At 42.5% G+C, this 25,742-nt stretch overlaps 2 protein-coding genes across 15 annotated transcripts in view; one reads left to right on the forward strand and one right to left on the reverse strand.

The window, feature by feature from the left end:
• The window catches only part of TUBGCP4 (tubulin gamma complex component 4), a 36,688-nt gene extending 34,661 nt beyond the window's left edge, over window positions 1–2,027 (forward strand). The window contains exons 17-18 of one of the 2 annotated variants that reach the window (XM_004421484.3): window positions 206–345; window positions 1,025–2,027. In XM_004421484.3, the coding sequence (XP_004421541.2) occupies window positions 206–345; window positions 1,025–1,037 (153 nt within the window). In that variant the 3' untranslated portion in view covers window positions 1,038–2,027. Of the gene's footprint in view, window positions 1–205; window positions 350–1,024 lie in introns of those variants that run through there. The other variant, XM_087426342.1, reaches the window with a different exon arrangement.
• A 965-nt stretch (window positions 2,028–2,992) lies between these two features.
• Window positions 2,993–25,742, reverse strand: part of TP53BP1 (tumor protein p53 binding protein 1) — a 93,347-nt gene continuing 70,597 nt past the window's right edge. For 11 of the 13 annotated variants that reach the window (XM_087426188.1, XM_014780626.2, XM_087426222.1 and 8 more), the window contains 11 exons: window positions 22,674–22,826; window positions 16,988–17,259; window positions 16,163–16,312; window positions 15,439–15,869; window positions 12,174–12,365; window positions 11,546–11,761; window positions 9,653–9,868; window positions 5,145–5,239; window positions 4,421–4,620; window positions 3,744–3,889; window positions 2,993–3,343 (listed from right to left, as the gene is read on the reverse strand). In XM_087426188.1, coding sequence (XP_087282314.1) covers window positions 3,156–3,343; window positions 3,744–3,889; window positions 4,421–4,620; window positions 5,145–5,239; window positions 9,653–9,868; window positions 11,546–11,761; window positions 12,174–12,365; window positions 15,439–15,869; window positions 16,163–16,312; window positions 16,988–17,259; window positions 22,674–22,826 — 2,259 coding nt within the window. In that variant the 3' untranslated portion in view covers window positions 2,993–3,155. Of the gene's footprint in view, window positions 3,344–3,743; window positions 3,890–4,420; window positions 4,621–5,144; window positions 5,240–5,868; window positions 6,035–9,652; window positions 9,869–11,545; window positions 11,762–12,173; window positions 12,366–15,438; window positions 15,870–16,162; window positions 16,313–16,987; window positions 17,260–22,673; window positions 22,827–25,742 lie in introns of those variants that run through there. The other 2 variants (XM_014780627.2, XM_087426229.1) reach the window with 2 other exon arrangements.

Raw genomic sequence — 25,742 nt, forward strand, 5'->3', positions numbered from 1 at the left:
TTAGAGAGTACTTTCATAGGAAGCCATGCAGTCTATGGACTCAAGTAATTTCAGGAGCTAACAGAAATGGGAATATGGGAACGTCAGCTGGTGCTGTAGAATTTTTGAGCAAGGCTTTTCCAAGGAATGCCCCCTGCCCCCTTCACTCCACAGGGATAGCTGGTGAGTCTAAAAGGAAAGACAGCTTGAGTCCTTCTCTCTGCAGGGCTTTAGCCGCCAGTCTTCACTCCTATTCAAGATTCTCTCCAGTGTTCGGAATCATCAGATCAACTCGGATTTGGCTCAACTGCTATTACGACTAGATTATAACAAATATTACACCCAGGCTGGTGGAACTCTGGGCAGGTAGGAACAACCCTTGGGGAACTCAGTGGACTGCGTGTATGTGTAGCTTTTTAATGAGTTGTAGAATTCTAGAGCTAGGAGGTGTCTAGCCATCACCTAGTCCAAATACCCTCATTTTATAAACAAGGAAACTAAAGCTCAGAGAGATAAAGAGCTGTATCTGATCATCTTTAATAATTTTAATGAAGATTATTTCCCAGTAAAAGTCATCATCATAGTAAAATACTAAAACTCCTGATGCTGAGATAGGTTTTAAGTTCTTGGCTAGGTTGTGTATTGCTATGCTGAGAGGCAGCGTGGCTTCGGTTCCCAGCTCTGACATTAACTAGCTATGCAGCCTACGGCAGGCGTCCTGTCTCACTGGCTCCCAGCTGCTGTGTCTGTGAAAGTAGGGGACCACCCCTTCTAACTTTAAACTTTTTTTTAATCTAATAGTGCGATTCAGTGGTAGTGGCTTCTCTCAGAGGTCTGTCCCATTCAAAAAAGCACTTTATTGTTCTTCTCTCTCTGAAATATCAAGCAGATATTTTCCTAAGTAAACAATTTTAGCAGAAGAGTCAAAGAACTTTTGAGTTTTAAGATGACATTATCTAGATCACAGATTGCCCTGATTCATATTTCTTTGAAGAAAATCTTGGGAAAGCTTATTTGATGAGGCTCTTTTTTTTTTCTTTTGTAGTTTCGGGATGTGAAAATTTCTGGTTCACAAACTGAAATAACAGTCAATCCCACTGTGTTCCCAAGTCTGTAACAGAAGATTCAAAACAAACATCTCATTCTCTAGCCACTCACCAAATGTCTGCAGTCTACTGAGAGGGCTCTACCTTTCCTCCTAGAAGCAACTACTGAACATCCATGGGTACAAATCCTTCCCCTTGTTCCCATGTGGAAGGATCTGCCCACCTTAGGCGAGTTCTTAACTCGCCCACCAAGGAAGAAGCGGAGCATCAGCTCTCCCTCTGCTGACCACAAGATCGTTACATCGAGAACATCTGTTGGATACGTTCATTTATTGAGCACCTACTGTGTGCCTAGGCAAGCTGTGAGAGACAAAGCAGTAAGTAAGATAGATGAGAAAGTTAACTATTTTATGGCTCATGTGAAAAAGGAGTTTTATTTATAAATAGGTCCACTGCTGGATGTTAGCACTGAGCAAGAAAGGCATCAGGTAAGATAGGCTTCCCCTCACCCCACAGACCCTCTTTCCGCCTTCAGAAAATTGAAATTGAGAGTCTTCCATCCTTAAGGATCTTCAAAACTGAATCTAAAGAATTTTACCAATAACTTCCAATTATTTCACATTGGTAAAAAGGGTAATTCTAGCTATTGATAATGTCTTTAAAGTATTTTTCCTCTTTACAAAGAAAAAGGTCCTTATAAAAAAATTGCAGGTCCAATTATCCTCTCTTAGAAGAACCACAGGAGTTGAGGGTCTCCTAATCTGGCCCAACCATCACTGGTAATCATTAATGTTCACATCAGTATGAACTAAAATCAATATTCGTTGAACAACAACTCCCTCCAAACTGAGAAAGAATGCAGCATTCTGGTCCTCCTCTCTACATCTTCTGCCACATAATACATACCCTAATTCAGTTGTCCACTGCTGCCTCTGGAGCAGAGGTTAGCATATGGCCTGCCATCTGTTTTTGTAAATAAAGTTTTATTGGAACATAGCCACACTCATTTGTTTACCTATTGTCTATGGTTGCTTTCATGCTATCATGGCAGAGGTGAGTGGTTTTGACACACCAAATAGCCCACAAAGCCTAAAGTATTTACTGTTTGGCAGAAAAAAAAAATTTTTTTTTTTTTAAAGATTTTATTTATTTATTTTCCCCCCAAAGCCCCAGTAGATAGTTGTATGTCATAGCTGCACATCCTTCCAGTTGCTGTATGTGGGACGCGGCCCCAGCATGGCCGGAGAAGCGGCACGTCGGTGCGCCCCCAGGATGCGCCCCCGGGATCTGAACCCGGGCCGCCAGCAGCGGAGCACGCGTACTTAACCACTAAGCCACGGGGCCGGCCCAGAAAAAAATTTTTAACCCCTCCTTTAGCAAATGAGAGGACATCAACAGGGATGATGCTAGGTGCAGGAAAGGAATAGCTTCCAACAACTGTGACAACAATAATAGTTATAAAATTTTGGGCCTCTGGTAGAGCTTCTAACATTTCCAAGTGTTATCACTGTGTTTCTCATGTTTACCCTTGCGGAAAGTCATCCCATCACGCTTACAGTCACGGCCCATTCACAGCAACTGGTCCTTTTCCGTTTTAGCTCTGAGAGAGCACAGTACCCACAGGTCAGCTGTTCGTGAGCCCAACTCTAAAGAGACAGATTTTTTTTTTTAATTGCCAGGAAACTTAGAGCTTTGCCTAATTCCACTCAACTTTTGGCACAACTATTAATCTGGTTAATATTTGCTAACTGTAAAATCAGGTTTTGGGAAGTATTAAATTTTAGACAACCCAGGATATTTTGACAGTGATGCCACAGAAAACTTTAAAATTCACTCTTTGTTATTTTCCTTGGCTAGCTGTCCTATAATGAACAAACCTATTGAAAACCGCAGAAAAGGTAGTATGTTTGCCTTGCTATTTGTTCTGAGATTAAGCTCAAAGAAATTGATGAAGAAATCCCAGTTACTACAACCAAAGAGAGTCAACGTTTATTTTATCATAAAAGTCCAGGAAATAAAACTATATACAAGATCCATGCAAGGAATCTAGTTACACACAAGACACATTTAAAACCTGGTTAAAACAATCTCCACAATGGCAGGGAATAAAACCAGTAAGACCAAGTATCCTTAGTGAGAAACATAATCGTGTTTATATTTTGGATGCTGCTTGAATCCAATTCTCTGCCCAACAATGAGGCACTGGATCACCCACTCTTGTGACACCACAGGCAGCTGCAATGCTTCAGCACACTTCAGCACCGAGGCTGGGCACGAGGGGTCCGTCACCACCACATCAAATACCCCTAAAGCAATATCTGCAGGAAGTAGGGGAAGGTGAATGAGGAAAGGAGACTCAATTTAGCCCTCCATTAAAAAGATGTGCCTTCTAGCCAGTAATCCCACTCTGCCCAAGCTAAAGCCCTTGATGTCAAACACATGTGCTACTGATCACAACCAAAAGTTATAATCACTGTAACTTGTAGAAATGCTGACCTTGTAGAAATGTTCAGCAAATACACCACTGGATACCAGTAGAAGCATAAATAGCTCAGTGCTGCACTCATGTTGGCTCACCTCTTGAAGGTAGTCCTTTTTTTGTCTTAGAAACATGGATACATTCAACCTATCAGGACTGAGACTTAGACCACAAGGCCTAACAGCTATGGGTCTAAGGACATCCTTGGAGCAATGACAACACACACACTTTCCAGATACCTTTGTTATGAGCACTTGAATGGTGCTGCTTCACGGAGGCTGCCCCTCCAGTCATGAGGATCTCAGACCAGAGCTCCAAGAAGTTCTGCTGTTGGTCTGATACCAGGAGTACCTTCAGATTCTGGAAAGGGTTTTCACGGGGTTGCCTATGAAGGAGTCAGAGACAGAGCACCTTGGAATTGGAAAGGACTTGAGCATGACAGATATCCAACAACAGCCCTTCTGCAGAGGGACTCAGGTACATCTGAATGCTTTCAAAAGCCCTGCATTAAGGCAAACCACCCCACTCCCCCTTTCTGTGAATGATGTGTATTCTCTGGGATCCTGGCCTTCTAATCCACCCCTTCTAATTTCCATGTTTGTCCTGGGGCCGAGAATAAGCCAAATCATGCTCCTGAGCCTATATTTTTAAGTACCTTGCTTAAAACTTAGTCCCCTAACCTTACAGGTTGAGAATACTGAACCTACATGAAAATTCTCACACATTTTCAAAAGGTCCCTAACCAATATACTCTAGGGAAATAAAGTAGATGAGTTGCTAAAATCTCAAACCCACTCAAATTTATCCTACAATCATTCTAGTTCTAGAAATGTGTACTCTTTCACCTAGATCCTCCCCACTCCAAAAGCTTGCTGTCTTCCTGTCTACCATTCTAGAGGGCCTCTCAAATACTCACCAATCCAAAATTCTCTGTTCCTCAAGGCTGTACCCAGCTGGCAGCAGATAATTGCGGTAATTCTGGAGCTGGTTGGCATGGCAACTGTCATGGACCCAGACATGAGACACACAAGGAATCCCACTGGCAAGGCACAGGAAGTACTTCCGGGTTCGACAATGCTGATCCGCAATTAAGAGACACTGGTAGGCTGTGTTACACTGGAAAAAAAGGAATAGCACAAATGGCGTCTGGTGACTTCTGTGGAAAGCCCTTGAATAGCAGCCATAATGAGTCATAGAGAACATCTGAACACTTCCAAATATTATCCAAAATGTGACTGAACCTGTCCTGCCCAAGGCCTCTTTTCCCAATGAAAGGCCCAAATGGCTTCCCTAGACATTCTTTCTGCCTCACCTGCAGCTTTCTGGGGGCCTAAATCCTCAAGGGACAACCAAACCACCTGTATTCAGCCTTTCAGGATAAGAACATCTCTGTAATCGAGATTTCTATTAAACACAAATTTTAATCTGCTTTTGCCCCAGCAACAGAATCATAGCCATTAACTAACCCAAGGTTCTAACTTTTCTTCCTTATACGCAGTAAAAATTCTATTTCATGCAACAACGTTTTGGCAGTGTCCCAGTTCTGGAAATCTCGAGCTACTATATCCAACCTCTTCAACCTCTCTCAGGCCTCTTCTCATCACTGCCCCTCTAGGAGGCTACACAAACAAACTCCTCACCTGGGCTTCATTGAAGTCTTCGAGAATATAGCCAGCTCCTGCTCGAAGCTGGGATTCTGTGTACTGCTTGTTGAAAGGAGGAATTTCTAAAAATTCTATATTAAAAAAAGAGATAACCAAGATAATAATTACTACTAGTTGGTTTCTTATTTGCCACTTTATGCCTGATTCTGACTGCCCCCTTTTCCCTTCCCCAGCTATCTCCACAGCTTTGTATTCCAAAGACAGGCCAAGGGCTTCCCCATGGGTCAGAAAGAGATCTGTCCTAAGGCCTATAAAATGCTGCCAAAAGAAGGGACAAGAGCAGGAGGAGTGGGGAAGATGAGAAATGGAGGTAGGTCCTAGACCTAAAAACATCCAAGGTTTCTGCACTAAGACTAAGTCATGGGACTGTTCACTGGGATGGACACACAACCACTTCCCATAGTAATGTATTCCAATTTGAGTAACCCTTACCATCAGGAAGTTCTTCCTTATGTCTACCCTAAATCTTTCCTACAATCTAAGCCCATTTCCTCTAATTCTGCCTTCTGTGGAGATGAAGAATAGCTGATTAGCACTTTTTACAATAAAGCCTTCAAATTCCCCCTTCATCAGCATTTCTACCCCCTGTAAAACTCTGATAAACCAGAATGCTCAAAGTAGGGTTTCTAAAATTTAACTGATTAAGTAAAGGTTAGCCAGAAAATCCTTTTCCAACCTTTTTATTGAAAACTATCTACCTTTGATGATCTTGAAGTACCTCAGGACACTGAACATCAATGACTGCTCTACAGTCTTGAGGGTGAAGTAGAAGTTATGAGAGATGAGGCTGAAGCTGTAATGACCCTAGGCAATTAGAAATTGCTTCTTTTGACCAAATATCTAATTTGTGCTTGTTTTCTTGTCATCTGCTCCTCTCATATATAAATACACATTAAAAAAAAAAAGGAAAAAGACATTAGAAATTTTAGTTAATTAGGAGTTCTGAGAAATTAAGTTCTAATGAACTTATCACAAATTTAAAAAACCCAACCAAATGCATAAAAGTTCAATGCCAGGACCACTTCCCTTCCCCCTCACACCCAATGGGAAAACCTGTAAAGCTGACCCCTTGCAGAGATGGCTCCCCATGTTGGTGCCCTCCCTGCCAGCTGCAGCTGCTCAGGCAGTGCTGATGCCCCAAACTTAGGCCTCTACAGCTTTGTTTTGGTCTGACTGGCTGGCCTATTCACTTTTATTGCTCTTTTTTTGATTTAGCATTTTTCAAATTCTTCTCAAAATGAAAACTCAAACTGGAAACTCTACATGGTTATAAGAAACTCAGAATATAGCACGACTATTTCTCAGTTTCGTCACTGCATCCTTTTGACCCATCTCAATATATCATGTCACAATTTTCAGTGCCAATACTCTACTGCTGAGTCACTGCCAAGGTCCCTCATGGCCCTTTATTTTTCTCAAGACTTCTATTTTATGTCTGATTAATCCAGGACTGTCTCTAGTCCTGACCTATTTAGATTTTAATCCCCAATTACATTTCCTTGCATTTGTGTAATCAAATATTATCCTATATAGGCAGTCCATTTCTCTAATTTTTCTCAATTAGTTTGGATTTAATTTATTTCTGACTAATGAGTGATCCTGCCTATGAACAGGTTTCTAATTCTATCATCTAAATCAAGGATGAACGTACTAAATAAATCCAGCTCCAGAGTCAATCCCTGGCTGATGGATCCCCGATGGTGTGCCGCCTAACAAGACCAGGTGCCATATTCTTCACTCATTAATAAATATGTCTCATAAGATGGATTCAAATATTTTACTGAGCTCCTGATATAAACTGACATCTAAGAGATTCCCATTTATTTGCAAGACATATTACATATTTCTTGAAAACTAATTTTGTAGAGCATTGTTTTAGTATAAATGTCTTCAGGCATCTTAAGATTGAGGAACCTCTAAACATTCTCATATGCCAAAAAATGGGGCTGGCCCCGTAGCTTAGCGGTTAAGTGCTCGAGATCCACTGCTGGCGGCCCGGGTTCGGATCCCGGGCGTGCACTGACGCACCGCTTCTCCAGCCATGCTGAGGCCGCGTCCCACATACAGCAACTAGAAGGACGTGCTGCTATGACATACAACTATCTACTGGGGCTTTGGGGGAAAAATAAATAAATAAATAGTCATATGCCAAAAAAATCGAGGATTTTGGTGGTGTTGGGGCAATGTCCAAGGATAAAGAAGCAACATAAAGCAGACCTATTCACCATAACCATACTTTCCACAAGAAACCTAGAGATCCATCTAAAAAACTGTCCAAATTCCTTCTCATTTAGACAAGGCCTAATTCCCTTCACTCACGGTTACAAGGATGGGATTAAAAACATTTGATATATCAGCAAGGGGGAACAGAGGGAATCTGTATGAGTTCAGTTTCTGAGAGCTCATATAGGCTCACAGATTTTTAAGCAAGTAGACAGTCTGCATCTCATACCAAAGCCGGCTTTCTTGGTTGGCCATGCTGTACCAACCAACAAATAAAACATCTACAGATCTGCCCTGTGAAGTCCTGGTCTAGGGAAGGGCAAGGAATGTGTTGGAAGATAAAGACTAGAGTCCAGCAATACTGTGAAAGCAAAAGAAAACAAGATGACGAACACTATTTTAATGCCATGACACACCTCTTCACAGAATACTCAAGGGACTCCTAATTACTTATGATCAAAGTAAAACTATATTCTTGGCTAGCAAACTCCTCACACACCTTATCTTCCAGTGTACCTATCTGAATTCTGTCTGACAAACCAGGCTTGGGGTACACTTAACCTTAAAACTCCCACACTCGCCACACCTGCTCCCACACCCTAGAGCCTCTCTACTGACGATTCTTTATGTACCTTCCAGATAGGAAAAACCCTAACTGCAACTCCCTGACCAGCCTTCCCATGTCCCTGTACAGATCTCCATGTGGCTGCAGCTGGTGAGATATAGTTTTGGTTAATTAGGAAAGAATCACCCACACACCTAAAATGCCAACAATCATAGACCTGCAGTGGTGTTATTTTATGATAACCACATTCCCTAATTTGATTCCCTCTTGCAAGACTCAAAGTTAGTCAGAACTCTAACTTGTAGAACATCATTCCATTTGGACCTTTAGCCTTTACAGACACATTTGGAGACTGCTGTCAGTCGGTTACAGTGCATACAGCCACGTGCGGCATAACGACGTTTTGGTCAATGACAGAGCACACATACGAAGGTGGTTCCATAAGATTACTACTATATAGCCTAGGTGTGTATTAGGCTGTACCATCTAGGTTTGTGTAAGTACACTCTATGTTGTTCGCACGAATACGAAATTACCCAACAACACATTTCTCAGAATGTATCCTCGTCGTTAAGCAGTGCATGACTGTACATTTGTATTTGCCCATTTTCTCTCCTGGATCACACACTCGTTAGACAGTTGAAATAATTTTTACCTCTCCCCACTGCAGCCTTCACCCTAAGTAACAGACAACATAGAAATGCAATGTATAGATTTAGTTTAAGGTTGAAGAGACGTACAAGAGCTGAAAAGGCCTAGAAGCTGTTTCTCTGAAATCGCCCTGGGGCCCTGGGCACCCCACATTTCCAGTCTTACACACAGACCTCAAGAGAATGAACTTTGCCCCCACAAGGGTTTTCTCTGGCAGGTGCTCCTAGAACACAAATGGGAAAGATGGCAGGGTATTCAGAAACCTGACTGACTTGATGAGTGTCGTAGGGTAAAATGAACACTGGGTTCTAGTCCCAAGTCTACCATTTGTTGTTGTTAGTACTGTTGAGTCGACTCTGACTCCTAGCAACCCTGTGTACAGCAGAGCAGAACCCTGTCCGGTCTTTTTTGCGCTATCCTCTCATCTCCTGGAGCTATATCAGATGATGCTCTGCTGCTTTCATAGGCTTTTCATGGCCAATTTTTCCAGAAGTGCGTGGCCAGGTCCTTCGTCCTTGTCTGTCTTAGTCTGGAAGCTCTGCTGAAACCCGTCCACCATGGGTGACCCTAGTATTGAAATACCAGTGGCAGAGCTTTCAGCATCACAGCAACATGCAGCTGCCACAATATGACAACCGACAGATGGGTGGTGTGGTTCCCTGAGCAGGAAACGGACCTGGGCCATGGCAGTAAGAGTGCCGAATCTTAACCACTAGACCACCAGGGTTGGCTAAGTCCAACATTACTGTGGACAAAAAGCAACATTTAACCTCTCCAAGCTTGTTTCCTCATCTGTAAAACACATGATAAGATCTGTCTCCCATCTGCCTCACAGGATTGTTTTGAGGAACCACTAAGAGAAATTTTGTGAAAACAGTCTATAAACCAAGAAGCAAGGTTAAATTAGTTTTCCTTGACCAAGATTCCAGTTGCCACTTGCCCTGCTGCCTCTAGAGATGTCAGGGGGGCCACCAGGCTCATAAAGTGAATGGAAAGGAAGGAAGTGCACAAATGTCAGAGCCCTCAGGGCTTGCTAGGGCCTTACCCTCCTCTTCCTCACTGCTTCCTGTAGGACCGTCTGGCAGTTTGGAGCGGCTGGCCAACTTGTCACTTGTTGTGGCCATGGTGAGGAGAAAGGCATAGCCCAGAAACAAGGTCTTGTTAAGGGGCAAAGGCCCTCTCTGTTCTTCCAGGGCAGAGGGTTCACCCACGTTGTCTCCACTCTCACAGGGGCTCACAAACTCTCCTGCCCCCACCACACCTGGGAAGGACAGAGGCACGGTTACTAGACAGATATGGCCCATTGCATGGGCATGACAGGATGGGTAGGCAATGTCCTGATGAACTTGTTTGAGCTATAAACCAAAGACCTCTCCTATAGCCAACAACCTAGGACCAAATTTACAGTGCAGAGAAATTTTATATACTTAAATTTTACACAGTCATGACAATGTATACACTATTTTCATAAATGAAAATCAACTAGTATTGTTTTCATACAGCCAAACCAAATACTTCTGAGGTCATCTGAAGAAAGAGGTGGTTCTAATACAAAAATTAGGTAAGAGTAAAAAATGTTTGTAAATCTTCAGCCCACCTTCTCTGCCCAGTGCTCTGATTTCCCCAAGATATGTGATACTTTGAAGCAGCCTTAAAAAGTAAAACACTTTTTTATTACCAAGAAATGTCCCCAGCAGATATTCCCACCCTATCCCTGACCCTCACCAGAATGGTGCACAGAATACTTGGTAATAAAGTGTTTTTACATGTTGATGGAACCACATCAAAATAGCGTCCTTCAATTGTCCCAGTTTCCAACACCTGGGGGTAGGTAAGTGAACCAGCCAGTCCAGGACTCCCAGAATTCCCATGCTAAGAGTGCCCCAATGAGTCCTTGAGAAGAAAACAAATACCTGACTTGGAGAAGCTGAATTGTAGGCTCATTAGGAGGCTAAGATGACAGACAGGTCATGCCTCCCTAAAATAAAACCAGCAGCAAGAGAACAGTCTGATGTAGTATGTATAAGCCTGGACTTCAAAGTCAGACTGCCTGAGTTTAAATTCTGGATTACTATGTCACCTTGGGAAAGTTAGCCATCTTTTCCATGCCTCAGATTCTTCAACTGAAAATGAATTGTCTAGCACCTATACCTCATAGGGATTATATGAAGTAATACATATGAAGCACTTAGTTCCATGCCTCACATACACTGAAACACAGTAGAGGTGTTGGATGGATACAGAGATGACACAACTCAAATACACAGGAAACAAAAGGAGCTCCAGTGCCAAGACAATGTAACAACTCATGAACCTCCTCAGTTTGCTAGACTAAGAGAGCTCCCTCAGGGCAGACACTGAGGACTTTACCTCTGTGTCTCCAGAACCCACAGTGGCTGGGGCTGGGTCATAGTAGAGACTCAGTAAACAACAGATTGAACTCTTCTGTTAACATGAAACATAAGGGATTGGAAAGGGGTTGTTTGGGGGATAGCAGGGAGAGGGGAGACGCAGGCTGAGGTACTAACTTTCAATAGAAGTTCGGGAAAGCCATAGGGCCCTGAGCACGAGAGAGAGAGGAGCAGAGCTTCCAGAGGTAGAACATGGTGCCAGCTAAAGGAAGAGATCTAAGACAAATGTCACCTATTTTGAATCTGCTTAAAATACAGTACTCCTTTCCCTCCTAGAACCTACATAGGAATCAGCGAATGTTTCCCATCAAGACCTGGCCTCTTATCTACCCCCACTAGACTCTGCTGGGGGATGGGGAAGGGGGATGCAGTAAGCTGTCTGAGTACCACCTGTGGGCTTGTGTGGGACCCCAACTTTGCAGCCAGGACAGAGGGGCCATTGCCCCATATCAGGCTCCATCTCTCCAGCAGCTGATCTTGCATCCCACCATGGTCTGAGGGAGAATGAGGCAAAAGTGAGCACTCACCAGGTTTCACAGTGGCAGACTTCCGGCCTCGCTTGGCAGGGGACCGTTCCTCTTCAGAAGTGGTAAGTTTTCTTTTGCCTGAAAGAACTCCCGTGGAGGCACGAGGGCTTTCTGTGATCTTACGGGTAGGGGTCGTGCTGCTGCTGCTGGAGGCAGTTGGGGTGGCCGGGGAGCTGATGTTACTGCGTCGTTTCCGTTTCCCTTCCACCAAATTGTCTATGATAGGATAAGCCAGAGATTGGTCAACTCCCATGGTCTGACACCCTCAACTCCAAGATGCTGGGCAAAGCCTGATTTAGATACCACCAGGTCCTTTCCTCTACCTCCCATGGGAGCAAGAAGCCTCTTTTAAGGTCACCATATTTTCTGTTTCAGTCCTGCCATGACTGATATGTGTTTGGTCCCCTACAGAACTGGGGAGATCAGAAAAATCTGAGGATTTACTATTTGGTCCTGGGAAGGAAAGAGAGATAGGCAGTGGCTCCAAATGACAGCTCATTACCATCTCATAAATCACATAGGAATAATAAGACTTAAGGCAGCATTACTGACTGCTCTAGAAACCACTCTTCCCACTACTAGCAGAGCAGGGTCCCAGAGGCAGTTGTTCAGGAAACAATGGTCTTACCTAAGCTGATATCTGCTGCCTTGGTGAGAGGTGTTACTGCCTCATATGGGCCAAGGCCATACTGCTCTCTCAGTCTGTTCCCTTGCTCCAAGGACAAGATGACAGCCATTCGCTTATACCACTTCCTTTGGCCTTCTTTTTCAATGCTGTAGTACAGCTCTCCAGACTCCTTCCTATGCCCTTTCACCACTCCTGGGTGGAAAAAACATAAAAGGAACTTGCTGTTGTTTTAGGCTGCTCAGCATCCACTCACAAAGGCTCCACAGAGCAGGCCTGAGTCAGGGAACTAGTAGATCCAATAGTGGACTGAAGTTAGGTCTAACAAAATCCCAGCTGCCAATCCCAGACAACAACACTTAGGATATATGTAGCTACTACCCTGGGATTGGGACATGGAAAGTTTCTCCACAGAAGGACCCCTTCGGTTATAAAATAAAGCTTCCTAAAGTCAGCCTTTATGGGTTGTTAGTGGCTCAAATGGTTCCTGAAGTGAAATGGCACGTGGCTTCTTAATGATCCCATTTATAATTTACTAAACCTTTCCTTATTGGGTTTTTGGTTTTTTGTGTGTGTGTGAGGAAGACTGTTCCTGAGCTAACATCTGTGCCAATCTTCCTCTATTTTTTTTGTATGTGGGACACTGCCACAGCATGGCTTGATGAGCAGTGTGTAGGTCTGCACCCGGGATGTGAACCTGCAAACCCCGGGGCGCCAAAGCAGACTGCACGAACTTAACCACTACGCTACTAGGTCAGCACCTCCTCACTGGTTTCTTTGAAAGCTGAGTAATAATTCTTGAGTTAAGTTGTAGTTGAAAGATGACATCATTCTAAGAGAGACAGCATGTGTCTCTGTAGCAAAATCAAAATAGAGATATAGAGCAAAGAAAGGAAAAAAATAAATCCTGCCTCCTGCCGAATCTTCCCTCTGTATTATCTACTTTGCTGCTCTTGCTCTGATTCAGAACCCAAAGATAAGGCCTTTAGGTTAGAAGGAACACAACGTGGGGTATAAAAGGAAACTGGGCCAGAATTCAGGAGACCTAAGCCTAGGCCTAATGCTGCTACCACCAAGCTGTGTGATCTTGGACAAGACCCATTTCCAATCCTGTGGAAAAGATAACACTCCTTTCCCCTCTATCAATCAATATGCAGTTTACACACACACACACAAACACACACACACACACATAAAAACAGGGCATTAATATGAACACTTTTTCATTCCTATAAACAGAAGGGCCCACTTGTTCTCTCCCATTAGCCTCTGCATGAATGAAGGGCTAAAAGAAACCCAGAACATATGCCACCAAGGAAAAAGGGGGATATATGGGCAAAAATGAGGAGAAAGGGGGCCTCGGTTCTCTCCTTATCTATGCCACAGAAATTACTCTTTCCCCTTGCTTGTTCATCTCCTGGCTTAAATCTCTATCACCAAATTAAATCACGAAAACCTCCTCAAAAGCACAAAGAAGCCCAAGGCCAACAATATACTTCACACTAATGAAGAGCTACTAGAACTGGAAACAGTCTAGCGTTGACACTAGTAGATACTCTCAGTAAATGGCACACAGAATCCCCACCCCTTGATGCCATTCCAGATCAATTCACTCTGGGAACAGAATTGTCTTTTTGTCTTGAGAGGGCCAAAGGTGGGCCTCCAAGAGTGGCTTTACACCTGAAAGAAGAGCAAATGCATTTGACACAAACTTTGTAAGACACAGATCATAAAAGACCTCAATCCATGTGCTACTAACTGAAGCCACACAAAAAGCTAAGTGTTATCCAGAACTAGAAGGAGAAGCGGCCCATTTAACAATGAAATAACAGCAACTACTCAGGAGTCCAAATCACAAGAGTCTGGAGAGACTTCAATAGAAAAGCATTTTTGCCCATTATATCCCAATCCATGTTCAAAAAAATCACCAGAAAGGATTTTTGTTTGTTTGTTTGTTTGGTTTTTTGTGAGGGAAATCAGCCCTGAGCTAATATCTGTGCTAATCCTCCTTTCTTTGCTGAGGAAGACTGGCTCTGAGCTAACATCTATTGCCAATCCTCCTCCTTTTTTCCCCAAAGCCCCAGTAGACAGTTGTATGTCATAGTTGCACATCCTGCTAGCTGCTGTATTTGGGACGCGGCCTCAGCATGGCCGGAGAAGCGGTGCGTCGGTGCGCGCCCGGGATCCGAACCCGGGCCGCCAGTAACGGAGCGCGCACACTTAACCGCTAAGCCACTGGGCCAGCCCAGAAAGGATGTTTTTAAATGACAAACTCAACACAAACATGTATCTCCAAATTAGTTTACACAAAGGGAGCAATATATTCAAAGAACTTGCATATGAAACAGTCATAACAAACACAAATCCCTCACCACCACCAGTACAGGGAACTGGCTACTTCGAAAAAAAAAGCACCGTTTTTTAAATCAGAGAGTTAAGTGGCAGCTGTGCAGGCATACAAACACAGCACTAATGACTTCTTCCTAAACAAAAATATCTCAATATATCAGCCACATTCACCTACTAAGTTCCCATGAAGGCAGGGAGTAAGTTTAAAAGTCAGTGGTGAAAGAATAGAGAATGAAAAGGAAAAAACCACTAACCTTACAGTGGCGAAACCTGGCAAACACCACCATAACCAAGTGATGAAGGTTAACATCACTAGTGACGTCCAATGGGTATCACATACCCGCCTCCCCCACATGATGTGATGAGAAGCATTCCTTTCAAAAACCCATAACTCCAATCTAATCAGGAGAAAACATGAGACAAACCCAAAGTGAGGGACAGTCTACAAAATACCTGACCAGAACTCCTCAAAATTGTCTAGGTCATGAAAAACAAGAAAAGATTCAGAAATTGTCATAGATCAGGGGGGTCAAAGGACACATAAGCTCTAAATGCAACACGGTAATTCTGGATTGGATCCTGGAACAGAAAAGGGACATGGAAAAGCTAATGAAATCCAAATAAAGTCTGAAATTTAGTTAACAGTAATGGGCCAAGGTTGGTTTCTTAGTTTTGATGAATGTACCAGGCTAACGTAAAATTATTCTAAAATAAGAGGTGTGTTCAAAAATAAACAAGCAACAAAGAACAACAAAAAAGCCAATGGTGAGAGGAACCAGTGTTGTAGGAATGGAATTTCTGACTTCAGAGACCCCAGAAAAGTAATCAGGCTGGAGTGAACGCTCCTGGTAATTACTGACAGAAGAGAGGACTGCCCCAGGGCACAGTAAATCTCTGCAGACTCTGCTTCTTTTATTACCTGCACTGAAATACTCATCCTCCGAGAGGGCTGTCACTTCTGTATCCAGTGGGATGGGGTCACACAGCAGAATGTCTTTGCCCAACACATCACACTCGTACCCATCATCAAAGAGCAATTTATACTTCCCAGCTCCAACATCTCGTGTGATTTTCCCAGAGTAAAAATAGCCATTGGATGACCACTTGGCTACAACACGGAGACCTACAAAGCTGTTCCCTGGAGAAGAGGCATCTAAGCCATCAGAAGGGCCAGCAGCAGTCTGGAACGGAATCTCTGGAGAGTCACTTCGACGCAAAGCACCAGCACCCGTATCAACTCGTCTGGTGGAGTCTGGCACTCGGGGCACAATACGGGTGAAGGATTTATCGTCTGGCGACATGCTGGGTGAAATGTCCTCTATGCCCAAAGGGCCAGCCACAGCTGTTTCTCTAAAGTGAGATAAGAGATAGAAGAAGGCAGTAAGAATAAGAAAAGTACTTACCTACCAATTTCCCCACTCTTTTGTCTATGGCTCTCTTCAGCCCATTCTTTGATGACCCCATCACAGGCATAAGCCTGATCTCTCAGTGGCCTCACTCTGATCCCTGCCCACTCCCCAGTCAGTGTGGGCCCCTCTTCTCCCTCCTGACACCCCACATACTCTCTACTCCCCTCTCTTCTCTCTACTCCCTTTTTTTCTGAACAAGTCATAGACTAAGTGTATCTCACACTACCCGGGTACCTGGTTCCAGTGGTCCGAGAAGGCGGGCGGCCCCTTCGCCCGCGCCCACGAGGCGTGACTGGAGCCTTCCCTCCCTGTCTGATGCCAAGGCCTGCATCACCATCCTCCTCACACACTGGCGCCCCTGTCTGACTGACCCCTTTTCTAGGACTAGAGAATGAAGACAGGTTAGTCTGATAGCAGCTGCTACTGGATCCTTTCTTCACAAAGTCTCCCCTTGGCCCTCAGACTATATGCCAGGCTAACAGGTGCTGGGCCTCCAGGGCAGCAGGAAACTGGTCCACACACCCACCACCAAAATATCAGCTGGGGAGATGGGGTGAAGGATAACAAGTACAGGACCTCTTCCTCTCTGCAAGTCTATTCCCTCCTGACAAAGCCTCCTAATGCTGTCCTCAAAAACAGCACACTGCCCTCAAAAACAGCCCTGCCTTCTCTTCTACTTCAGGCTCTGGACACCTGCAGAGGATAACAAAAAGCCAGAGGATGTGTCAAGTTGGGGCCACCACCCCAAACTTTCTTTACTCCCAACCAAAACACTTGTAGGCTATAGAAAATGGTGTAGTGGCAGGAGTGTGTGCCAGCTTTCCCAAAGTCCCCTCATCTGTTTTTCTACATTTTCTCAGGAAGTCTACCTCCCACAGGGCTCCACCCTACCTCCCATACAAACCCAAAATAGGAGAGGAATAAAAGGGGAGGAAACGGAGTTGATTTATCCTAGATGGAGGATGGGGGGATTTCCCATTACTCCCCTTTTCCTGTGATATTAAAATGTCAGCAACCCTGCCCCAGCTGTGGCTCTCTCTCTGGAGACCCTGTCTGCACCTCAGTTTTCCTGGGCCTCCTCGGGAGCTGGGCAAGACAAAATCTGCGGGTTCTGTCCCGCTGGTTTTCCCTTTGAGTGGTCCGGCTCCTCTCCCTGAGCTGCCACTGCTGTGCATGGCTGAGAGACTCGTCCCACTTGATGTTCGGTGTAAGCTGGATGCCTTGGAGGAGAAAGAGCTGATATCCCCCAGGTCACCTGAGGAGCCCCCAGTCTGTGAAGGGGAAACTTCAGTTTCACACTCCTGACACTCTACAATTGGCTCTTCAGTCTCCTGCAAGGAAGAAATGGATACAAAAGCTAAAAGAAGTCATAATAACATAATGCTAACGTGACGGTTGGAAAATCCTAGAGATGGCACGAAATTTCAATTCGGAAAGGTGGGAATCAGGAGGGAATTTTCTGGAATAACGGAAATGTTCTATATCTTATTTTGAGTAGTGGTTACGTAAAATTCTCAAAAGACCCTGAACTGAACATTTAAGACCTCTGCATTCTACAGAGAATATATTATATCTCAATAAAAAATAAAGCTGGCACTAGATTTGGAAGAAAGAGACCTCTATCCTAAGCTAAATTATCTTTTTACTGGAGAAGTTCACAACCTTTGGCTACTGAGAAACCAGCAAGGATTCTAACCTAGAGAACAGAGGTAATTCCCTGTCTGAGAGAAGACAGATAAGGAGGTAGGTAGAGGTTAGACCTGGAAAATGAGTGGTTAGGAGCCCTTCTGGGCACTTGATTAGCAGTGGGTAGCACTACATGTTTTTTGAGATTAGGTATTTTATATTGTCTTTTAATAAGTAAACAAGAAAATAGAAAATTTTAGGTAAAAATAGCTAAAAATGATATTACTGTTTAGAAAAATGAAGATCAAAAAGGTAATAATCAAAATTAATGAATTTTCAGTATCTAGACAGGACAGGAACGTCAAATTGACTGTATCTCATACGCCTTCTTTGAAGGATTGGTAGCGGTTGCCTGGAGCTCAGTTTTAAGCAGCCTGCTGAGGCTAATCCCCAGGCTTAGCAGGAAAACGTTCTAGGACCAATCAGCAATGTTCTCTATCGGCACAGGAATGAGACATTACAGCACAGGTGTTGGACATTTGCCTTCCTGCTCTGGACTGTTTGTGCATTATCCTGCTGTCAGAGAAGATATGGAGAAGTGTAAGATAGATTCTTCCCTCAAAGAGTTTACAATCTCTCTGGGGAGACAGTATGCAATGCACACACATTTAAATAATGCTATAAAATGATTAAATGATTATTTTTGACCACTCCTTTCTTGAAAACCTTTCCTCCTTTAGAATCTATAAAGTCACTTTCTCTTCCTTTCATTCTACCTCTTTGGCTGCTTCTATTTATGCTTCTTTTGGGTTCTTCTTTCTCTGCCTATTCCTTTAAAGTTGGTATTTTCCAGGACTCGGTTCTCATTCCCCCATGCTTTCCCTGGCCAGACTTACCAGACTCATCCCTGCCTGTCAACCAGCAACACAACGATGACTCAGCTCCAAACTCGCAAACACAAATGCCTACTAAACTCTACCCCTTGGATGTATCGAGGACAGCTGATATTTAACCCATCCAAAACTCAATCTGTCAACCTCTCCCCATTTCCTTGCCTTTGATGAACGAATTCAGGATATCCCCAGTGCATCTCACATTCCCTGCAGCTCTCTCTAGCAGAGGCTGGTTTTTCTTAAACAAACCTCAATTCAAGAGTTTGGAGATGAGATGCCTCCATGCTCCTCATTGACATTAACAAACCACCTGTATCTCCCCCTGACTTTTGCTCCTACCAAACCACTATCTGCCGTTCTGTTCAACTTTCCTCTCTGCCTTCCCCTGTTGTTACTCCTGAACATCCTTCCACTCACTCAGTCTCACGCATGAACACCTTAACTCTTGGTTCACAGCCACCCTTCCCTTCCTATCCCTACTACTGTCATCATTCTCTGTGGCTTACATCCATGAGGTACCCATTCAGCAACTCGCAAGTTTCCTGATCTAATTACCACCATTAACCTTCTCCTCTACTCTCGCCCAGCCATCTCTTACCAAGGTCATTACCAGAAATTGCACCACCTCCAAAAATCTCAGTCATAAACATGCCATTCTCCAATTACTTTCTCCTATTATCCAACTTGCCTGCTCTAGTTGGATCTGAGTCAGCATAATCTGCCAAGGTTATTTGACTCAAGCAGGTGTTGTATCCAGAACTTAAGTCAATTCCTTCTCTTGGACACAGCAAATGTATAAGGGCTAGGCCTACTTAGAGGGCTGGCACTCCAGGCTGTGTCTCAGTTGGAGAGTAGGCCCAAAAAGCAGTAGCCAGCTGCATCTGTCTTTGCAACTATCCAGCAGTCAAGGTCACTGCTCTTATAATGACTCAGGCCCAGGCTCCAAGTTGCCCTGTTGTGATCTTTTTAACGTATTTGCTTGTTTTCCTGTGTGTCTCTCCTACTAGACCACAGAGGCCACATTAAGACGGAGACCACATTAAGATGGAGATTTTAACTATCATCTTTCCTGGATGTACCCCCAAAACCTAGCAAAGAGCCTGCCACAAAAGAGGCCCTTAGTAACTATTTATTGAATGAAAGATCTTCTCTTGCAAACCAGCATCCTATTTATAGTATCTATCTCAGTATATGTGGTACTACCATCTATCCGGCTGCCCAGGTAAAAAGCCCAGGCATTGTATTAGATTCCTCCATCTCCCTCAATCCCCACATTTAGGAATTCACCAGTCTATCCACTTCACCTTCTATAAATTTCTTGCATCTATTTCTCTCCTCTCAATCTCTACTGCTACTGTCCTAACTTGACACTCATTACCTCGTCTGAACTATGCCCCTAACCTCAACCCACTCCAATCCATTGCTACACTACTGCCAATCTGACGTTTCTAACATGCAAATCTGAGAGTGTCACTCCTTTCCCCAAAATTCTTTTTTTTTTTTTTTTTGAGGAAGATCAGCCCTGTGCTAACATCTGCCAATCCTCCTATTTTTTTGCTGAGGAAGACTGGCCCTGGGCTAACATCCATGCCCATCTTCCTCCACTTTATATGGGACGCCACCACAGCATGGCTTGCCAAGCGGTGCGTCAGTGCACGTCCGGGATCCGAACCTGTGAACCCCGGGCCACCGCAGTGGAGCGCGCGCACTTAACCGTTAGCGCCACCAGGCTGGCCCCTCCCCAAAATTCTTTAAAAGCTCTCCTTCACGCTGAAGATAAAAATCTAAACTCTTTTCTATGGTATACAAAGCCCTTACACTCTGGGCCCTTACCGACCTCAACAGCATCCTCTCTCACCATTCCCTACCCTACTATTCTTGTCATCCTGAGCTTCTAAATATTCATAAAGCATGCCATGCTGTCTACATATTTAGGTAACTTTTCATTCTACCTGCATGTCCTTCTCCCCCACCCCTCAATATTATCTGCCACACTCTTGAGCACTACATCTTCTGTGAGGCCGTTTAGCCACCTTCAGGTAGGCTAGTAGGCGCCATCCCCTCTTTCTAACACATCTTTCCACACCTCTATCTACTACAGCAACCAACAGGTTTTGGATTTGTTGCATGTCCAGTGTAAGCTCTTAGAGAACAGGAACACTATCTCTTTTAGAGTCCAAGTGCCTGTCACAATGTTAGGTAGAGAGTAAAAAATAAGTTGCTGGTAAATAAATGAATAAAATCTTTAAAAGATGATAAACAAGGGGTCCACCTTCACATCCCTACACATCTTTGTGCTGCCCACCAACTGGACTATTCCCGCCTATGTGCATTTTACTTTCTGCCTCTGTGCCTTTGCTCAGCAAGCCTTCTATATGGAATGCCCTTTCCCCTTAGCTCCCAATATCTAAAACCTTCAGTGTCCAACGCAAATGCTTTCTGGCTCTCATCCAGAAAGACTTTATCAAAATTCCCTTCAGATGAATTTCTTCCTCCTGTGAATTACTACATGTACCTTCCTTTTGGCACACATCAGTTTTGCTCTTGAGAGACAGCATAATGCAGTGGTTAGGAATGCAGGCTCTGGAACCAGACTGCCTGGATTGAATTCCTCTGTTTATTAGCTATGTAACCTTAAGCAAGTTATTTTAACTTGCTATGCCTCAGTTTCTTCATCTGCAAAATGGGAATAATAGTATCTACCTCATAGCTCAGTTGTGAGGATCAAATAAGCCAAATCACTTAAAGTCTTCAGAACAGTGCCTGGCATATAGTTAGTGCTCAATAAATGTCAGTCGCTATTATTATTTTATTTAATTATGGCAGTGTTTCCTAAACTATGTTCCATAGGAGTATAATAAGTATTACTTTAAAAAATTTTCAATGGTCAAATAAGTTTGGGAAGTGCTGTGTTAAACAATAAAATAGTTATCTTTCACTAGAGGACTTCTTAGAGCCTTTAATATAATATGTACTCCGAATTTTCATGGGGGATGAGAGCATTTTCCAGCATTTGGTGTTTCTCAAATTTATTTACGACCATGGAACGTTTTTCCCCTCAGAGTTTCTAGCTGTATCTAGAAACTGTATTTCTAGTTTCCAGAAAGAGACTTTAGAAAGCATCATATAAAATATGAAATGAAATAATAATGTATAACACAATATAGTACCTGACACAGAGTTCAATGTAGACTACAACAATTACAAAAACTTTTCACAGAAACCAATTTTTTTCTATAAAGCTATTAAGTTCATAATTTTTCCAAAATAGTAATAACACTGAAAAAAACTCTGCAAACATAAAATTGAAGATGAATCAACATTTTAAAAAATATTTCTGGGATTCGGTGTTCAATACATAAAGAATACAAGACAATTTCTCAAACTAATGTCAAATGCTTTCTGACATGAGGGCCACAAATGGCCCATTAATGCACAATAGCAATAATATGTTCCATTTAATAAAACTATATACCAGAGTTTAATTCTTCCTGAGCATAACTTCCTCTCTGGCTAGTTGGCAGAATTAAAGAAAAGTGCCTGAGTGAAGGAAGAAAATAGCTGTGCCTCTTATCAATTAATAAAATCGTTCCCAGATATTAACATATGTAGCAAGAAAAGTGCCAGATCTTTAATTCTAGAAAATCTGTCTAATCTCAGCCAGTATGTCCACTGTAACAGTCAATAAATGCCAATATTATGCTAACACTGGGAATGAGTCCATAACGACTCCTACTAAGAAATAAAGGTGTATCTCTTACCAACAGGTCCATAACCACACACAAATGAAGACCAAGAAAGGACACACTAAATATACATGAAAACATGTGAGAAAGCAAAGAGAAACAACGAGCAAACACATGCAGCTAAGCAGGGAGTTCTACACCTCATCACTTTACAAGGATTAAAATAATACATACAATCTTTATATCACACACGAGAGATTCATAGCGACTTATCAATCTGTTCTTTAAAGAAACAGAAGGCAGGATGGAACTAGTTAAATAAGTGGCCACAGGTCAAACAGCAAACCCATGGTTGAGAAAGATAGAGAATTCAGTACTCTCATTTCTAACCCAGTTCTTATATCTTTCTAAAAAGATGAAGGAAAACAAAGTGTTAGTAGCTAGTTATACAGGAAAAAAGGGTGGGAGAGTGACGGTGGAGAGCCAGGGTAATTTTTCTATCAAAAGAAATTTGACACACAGACCCAGAGTATATATTACCTCAGTTACTTTTCTTTCTACTTCTGTTCCATCCACATAATACACATCCGTAATAACACGAGTGACAAGTGTGCGAACCTCACGGATTGTTCTCATGTGGCGATGCAAGACATGGCCATGTGGAGGCTGAGGCATATCAAACTCTTCCTCTCCCTGTGACAGAAAATATAGAACACAAGCATCGGTCTCACTGCAAACTGGCAGAATCACAAATCAACTTCTTCATGATGAGCACTGTTCAGAGGTTCCATGAATCTAGTGTGATGGAATTTTCCAGCTGCTTTGTTTTCTATTCACCCATAGCTAAAACCAGGGATAGACCAGCTGCATAGCCAGAGGCCAGGAAGAGTTTGTACCAGTATCCCCTAAAATGACCTACTTCTGTCTAAATCAAAATCATAATATCTAGCATTTATATCTAGGATATCTAAGTGAAAGTTTGACTGTCTAAAAGTACATTATTTTTAGATTGTAATCTTTCTGATTTTGATGCTGACTTGTCAATCAGTACACAAGTTTACACTTGTAACAACTCTTTAGATAAAAGGTAGATATTCTTTAGAACTTAATATAAAACCAGAATGACACCTGTTAATCTCAGTGCAGTCTGTTTTTCCTGCATTAATAAGTGAAAACTATAGTTTCTTATACCTGGAACAAGATACAATGATTTCTTCTAGAATTAAATATGAAATATTTAATCTATCCCAAAAAATAGATAACTAAAGAGTTGAAGTAGTATCCAGAAACACAAAATATTAGCAAATTAGGATTTGTATTCAGCTGTACCATAAAGAATAATCAGTTAATCTAAATAAGACCCCACATGTTTTTGATTAACCGTTACATACGTGTTTTCTCAGAACATCTATAGCACATTTATCCACATCCACGTCCTCCCCTCTATACCACTGGCTCTGCAATTCCGAGGAGGATGAAATGCACACTTGTTTCTCCTACCCTATTTGCCCTATAGTAGACTGATTTTACTTTAAGCAGTCAGTGTCAAGGTATCCAAGTCTTTCAAAAGAATTATATGTATCACTGCGATAATGGTGATTCTGGGTTTTTCCTGACACTGTAGTAGTAATTTACCTAAAGCTTTCAATAATTTACCTGAATAATTCCCACTCCAACTCCATCTTAGGGGTGAAATATCTAGTAAAGAGATAGGCAAATTATGTAAATAAATATAAATAATGAAAAGCATGGAAACTTAACCAATTCCTTAAAACACTTCTACAAATATATATAACTCTGGTTAATGAATGGTCAGAGCATTGGTCTGTAACATCTCAACCATCAGAGTGTCCCTACATCAGAACCATGAGAGACTGGACCTCCTGCCTGCACACACATAGAAGTCAGGCCCTGGATCACAGAAGTCTAAAAGGTTTTAGTGCTTTACATATTCCTGAAATGTGGCCAAGAAGCCTCACCATATTCTTCCATTTCAACAGCCAAATGATCACTTCAAGAGAGACACTTAAACATGTCTGATAGAATAAGCAAGGAGAGAAGGGAAAGGAGGCAGATAAAAAGAAAGCTATGCTTACTCTCTCCTCAAATAGTCTTCTGAAAGGAGATCTCTGTAAAGATAAATAACTTGAGGATCTTGTCACTATTAAGGGAAGATAACAAAAGGAACATAAAACCATATTTTCCCTTCATAGAAAACCTGGCTCCGGGTCCACTTGACACAACTGAAAATTTAAGCAAGGTCAAAGATAGGCTGCCTATGCTTCTCTCTGAGCACTGGCCTGAGTCCTTCCCAGACTACAGGGGATAAAAAAGCACTGACACTTGTAAAACCTCCATCCAGCCTTCCTCATTTTCCAACCATTCTTCAAAAGATGGCACACCAATCCCAATTTCTGTTACTGTACCCACCATCTATATTTTTTTTATTGTGGTAAAATATACATAACATAAAATTTACCATTTTAACCATTTTTAAGTATACAGTTCGTGGCACTAAGCACATTCGCACTCCTGTGCAAACATTATCATCTCCATCTCCAGAACCTTCTCATCTTTCCCAACTGAAACTCTGTACCCATTCACCATTTATATCTTTCCACTACAACTAGCTCTTAAATGTGTTATTTCACGCTGTATGACATAGTAGTGGTCAGTATCAGTAGTGGTTATAGTGGTGACAGCAGTAGTAGAGGTATTTAAAATAATAATAATCAAGAGATAGTAGCAGCAGCCTTTTGAGCATTTACCATGTGCCAGGCCGAGTGCTAAGGGCTTTGCATGCCTTATCGCATTTAATCCTCACAATATCCAGATGAAGTAGTCTGACTCAAGCCTGGGCCTTAACCACTCTGTCTCACTGGCTCCCATCATCATGATGAGATAGGAATAGGGAGTATTTCTCTAGTTTACAGAGAGAGAAAATCAGAAAGTAAAGGAAAATATAATCTAGCGGCTCCCACATGATTGCTATCTTCAATATCAAGTTTAACTCTTTCTATAAAGGCAGAGAAACCAAATTATTATGTGACAGAACGTAAACACTTCAAATTAAGGGTGAAAATAAACAGATGCAAAATAGGGTCAGATATGCTATAGCCCCTATATCTAAGAGGCTATGCTATTTTGAATCTGTATGAACTGATAAAAGTCTTAGGTCTCAGAGACTGTGTTACTATAAAGGCTAACATAAACAGAATTTTTGGAGTTCCTAGAGAGGAACGGATAAACAGAACAAGACTATACAGGCCAGGATTAAAAAAGAGAAAAGCAACACAGCATAATGAAAAGAATACCGATTCTGAAGTCAGATACGCTGAGCTCAAACTCCAGTTCTGCCACCTACTGATGGCAAAATCTTGGGCAAGTCACCTAACCTCTCTCCACCTTGGTTTCTTTACCTATGAAATGGGAATAAGAATACCAACCTCATGGGCTGTCTTGAGCACAATGCTGATATACTGTAGGTGTTCAATAAATAGGAACCATGTTATTTTATAAAACAAACAACTTGGATGATTAGAATGAGAGGCACATCACTAGTGATGCTTTCCTAGGTAAATTCCAAGTGAAGATGATCTACCAGAGCAA

The sequence above is a fragment of the Ceratotherium simum genome, chromosome 3 (genome assembly GCF_057802395.1).
Source record: "Ceratotherium simum simum isolate JZ-2026a chromosome 3, ASM5780239v1, whole genome shotgun sequence".
In the NCBI taxonomy this organism is placed as follows: domain Eukaryota; kingdom Metazoa; phylum Chordata; class Mammalia; order Perissodactyla; family Rhinocerotidae; genus Ceratotherium; species Ceratotherium simum.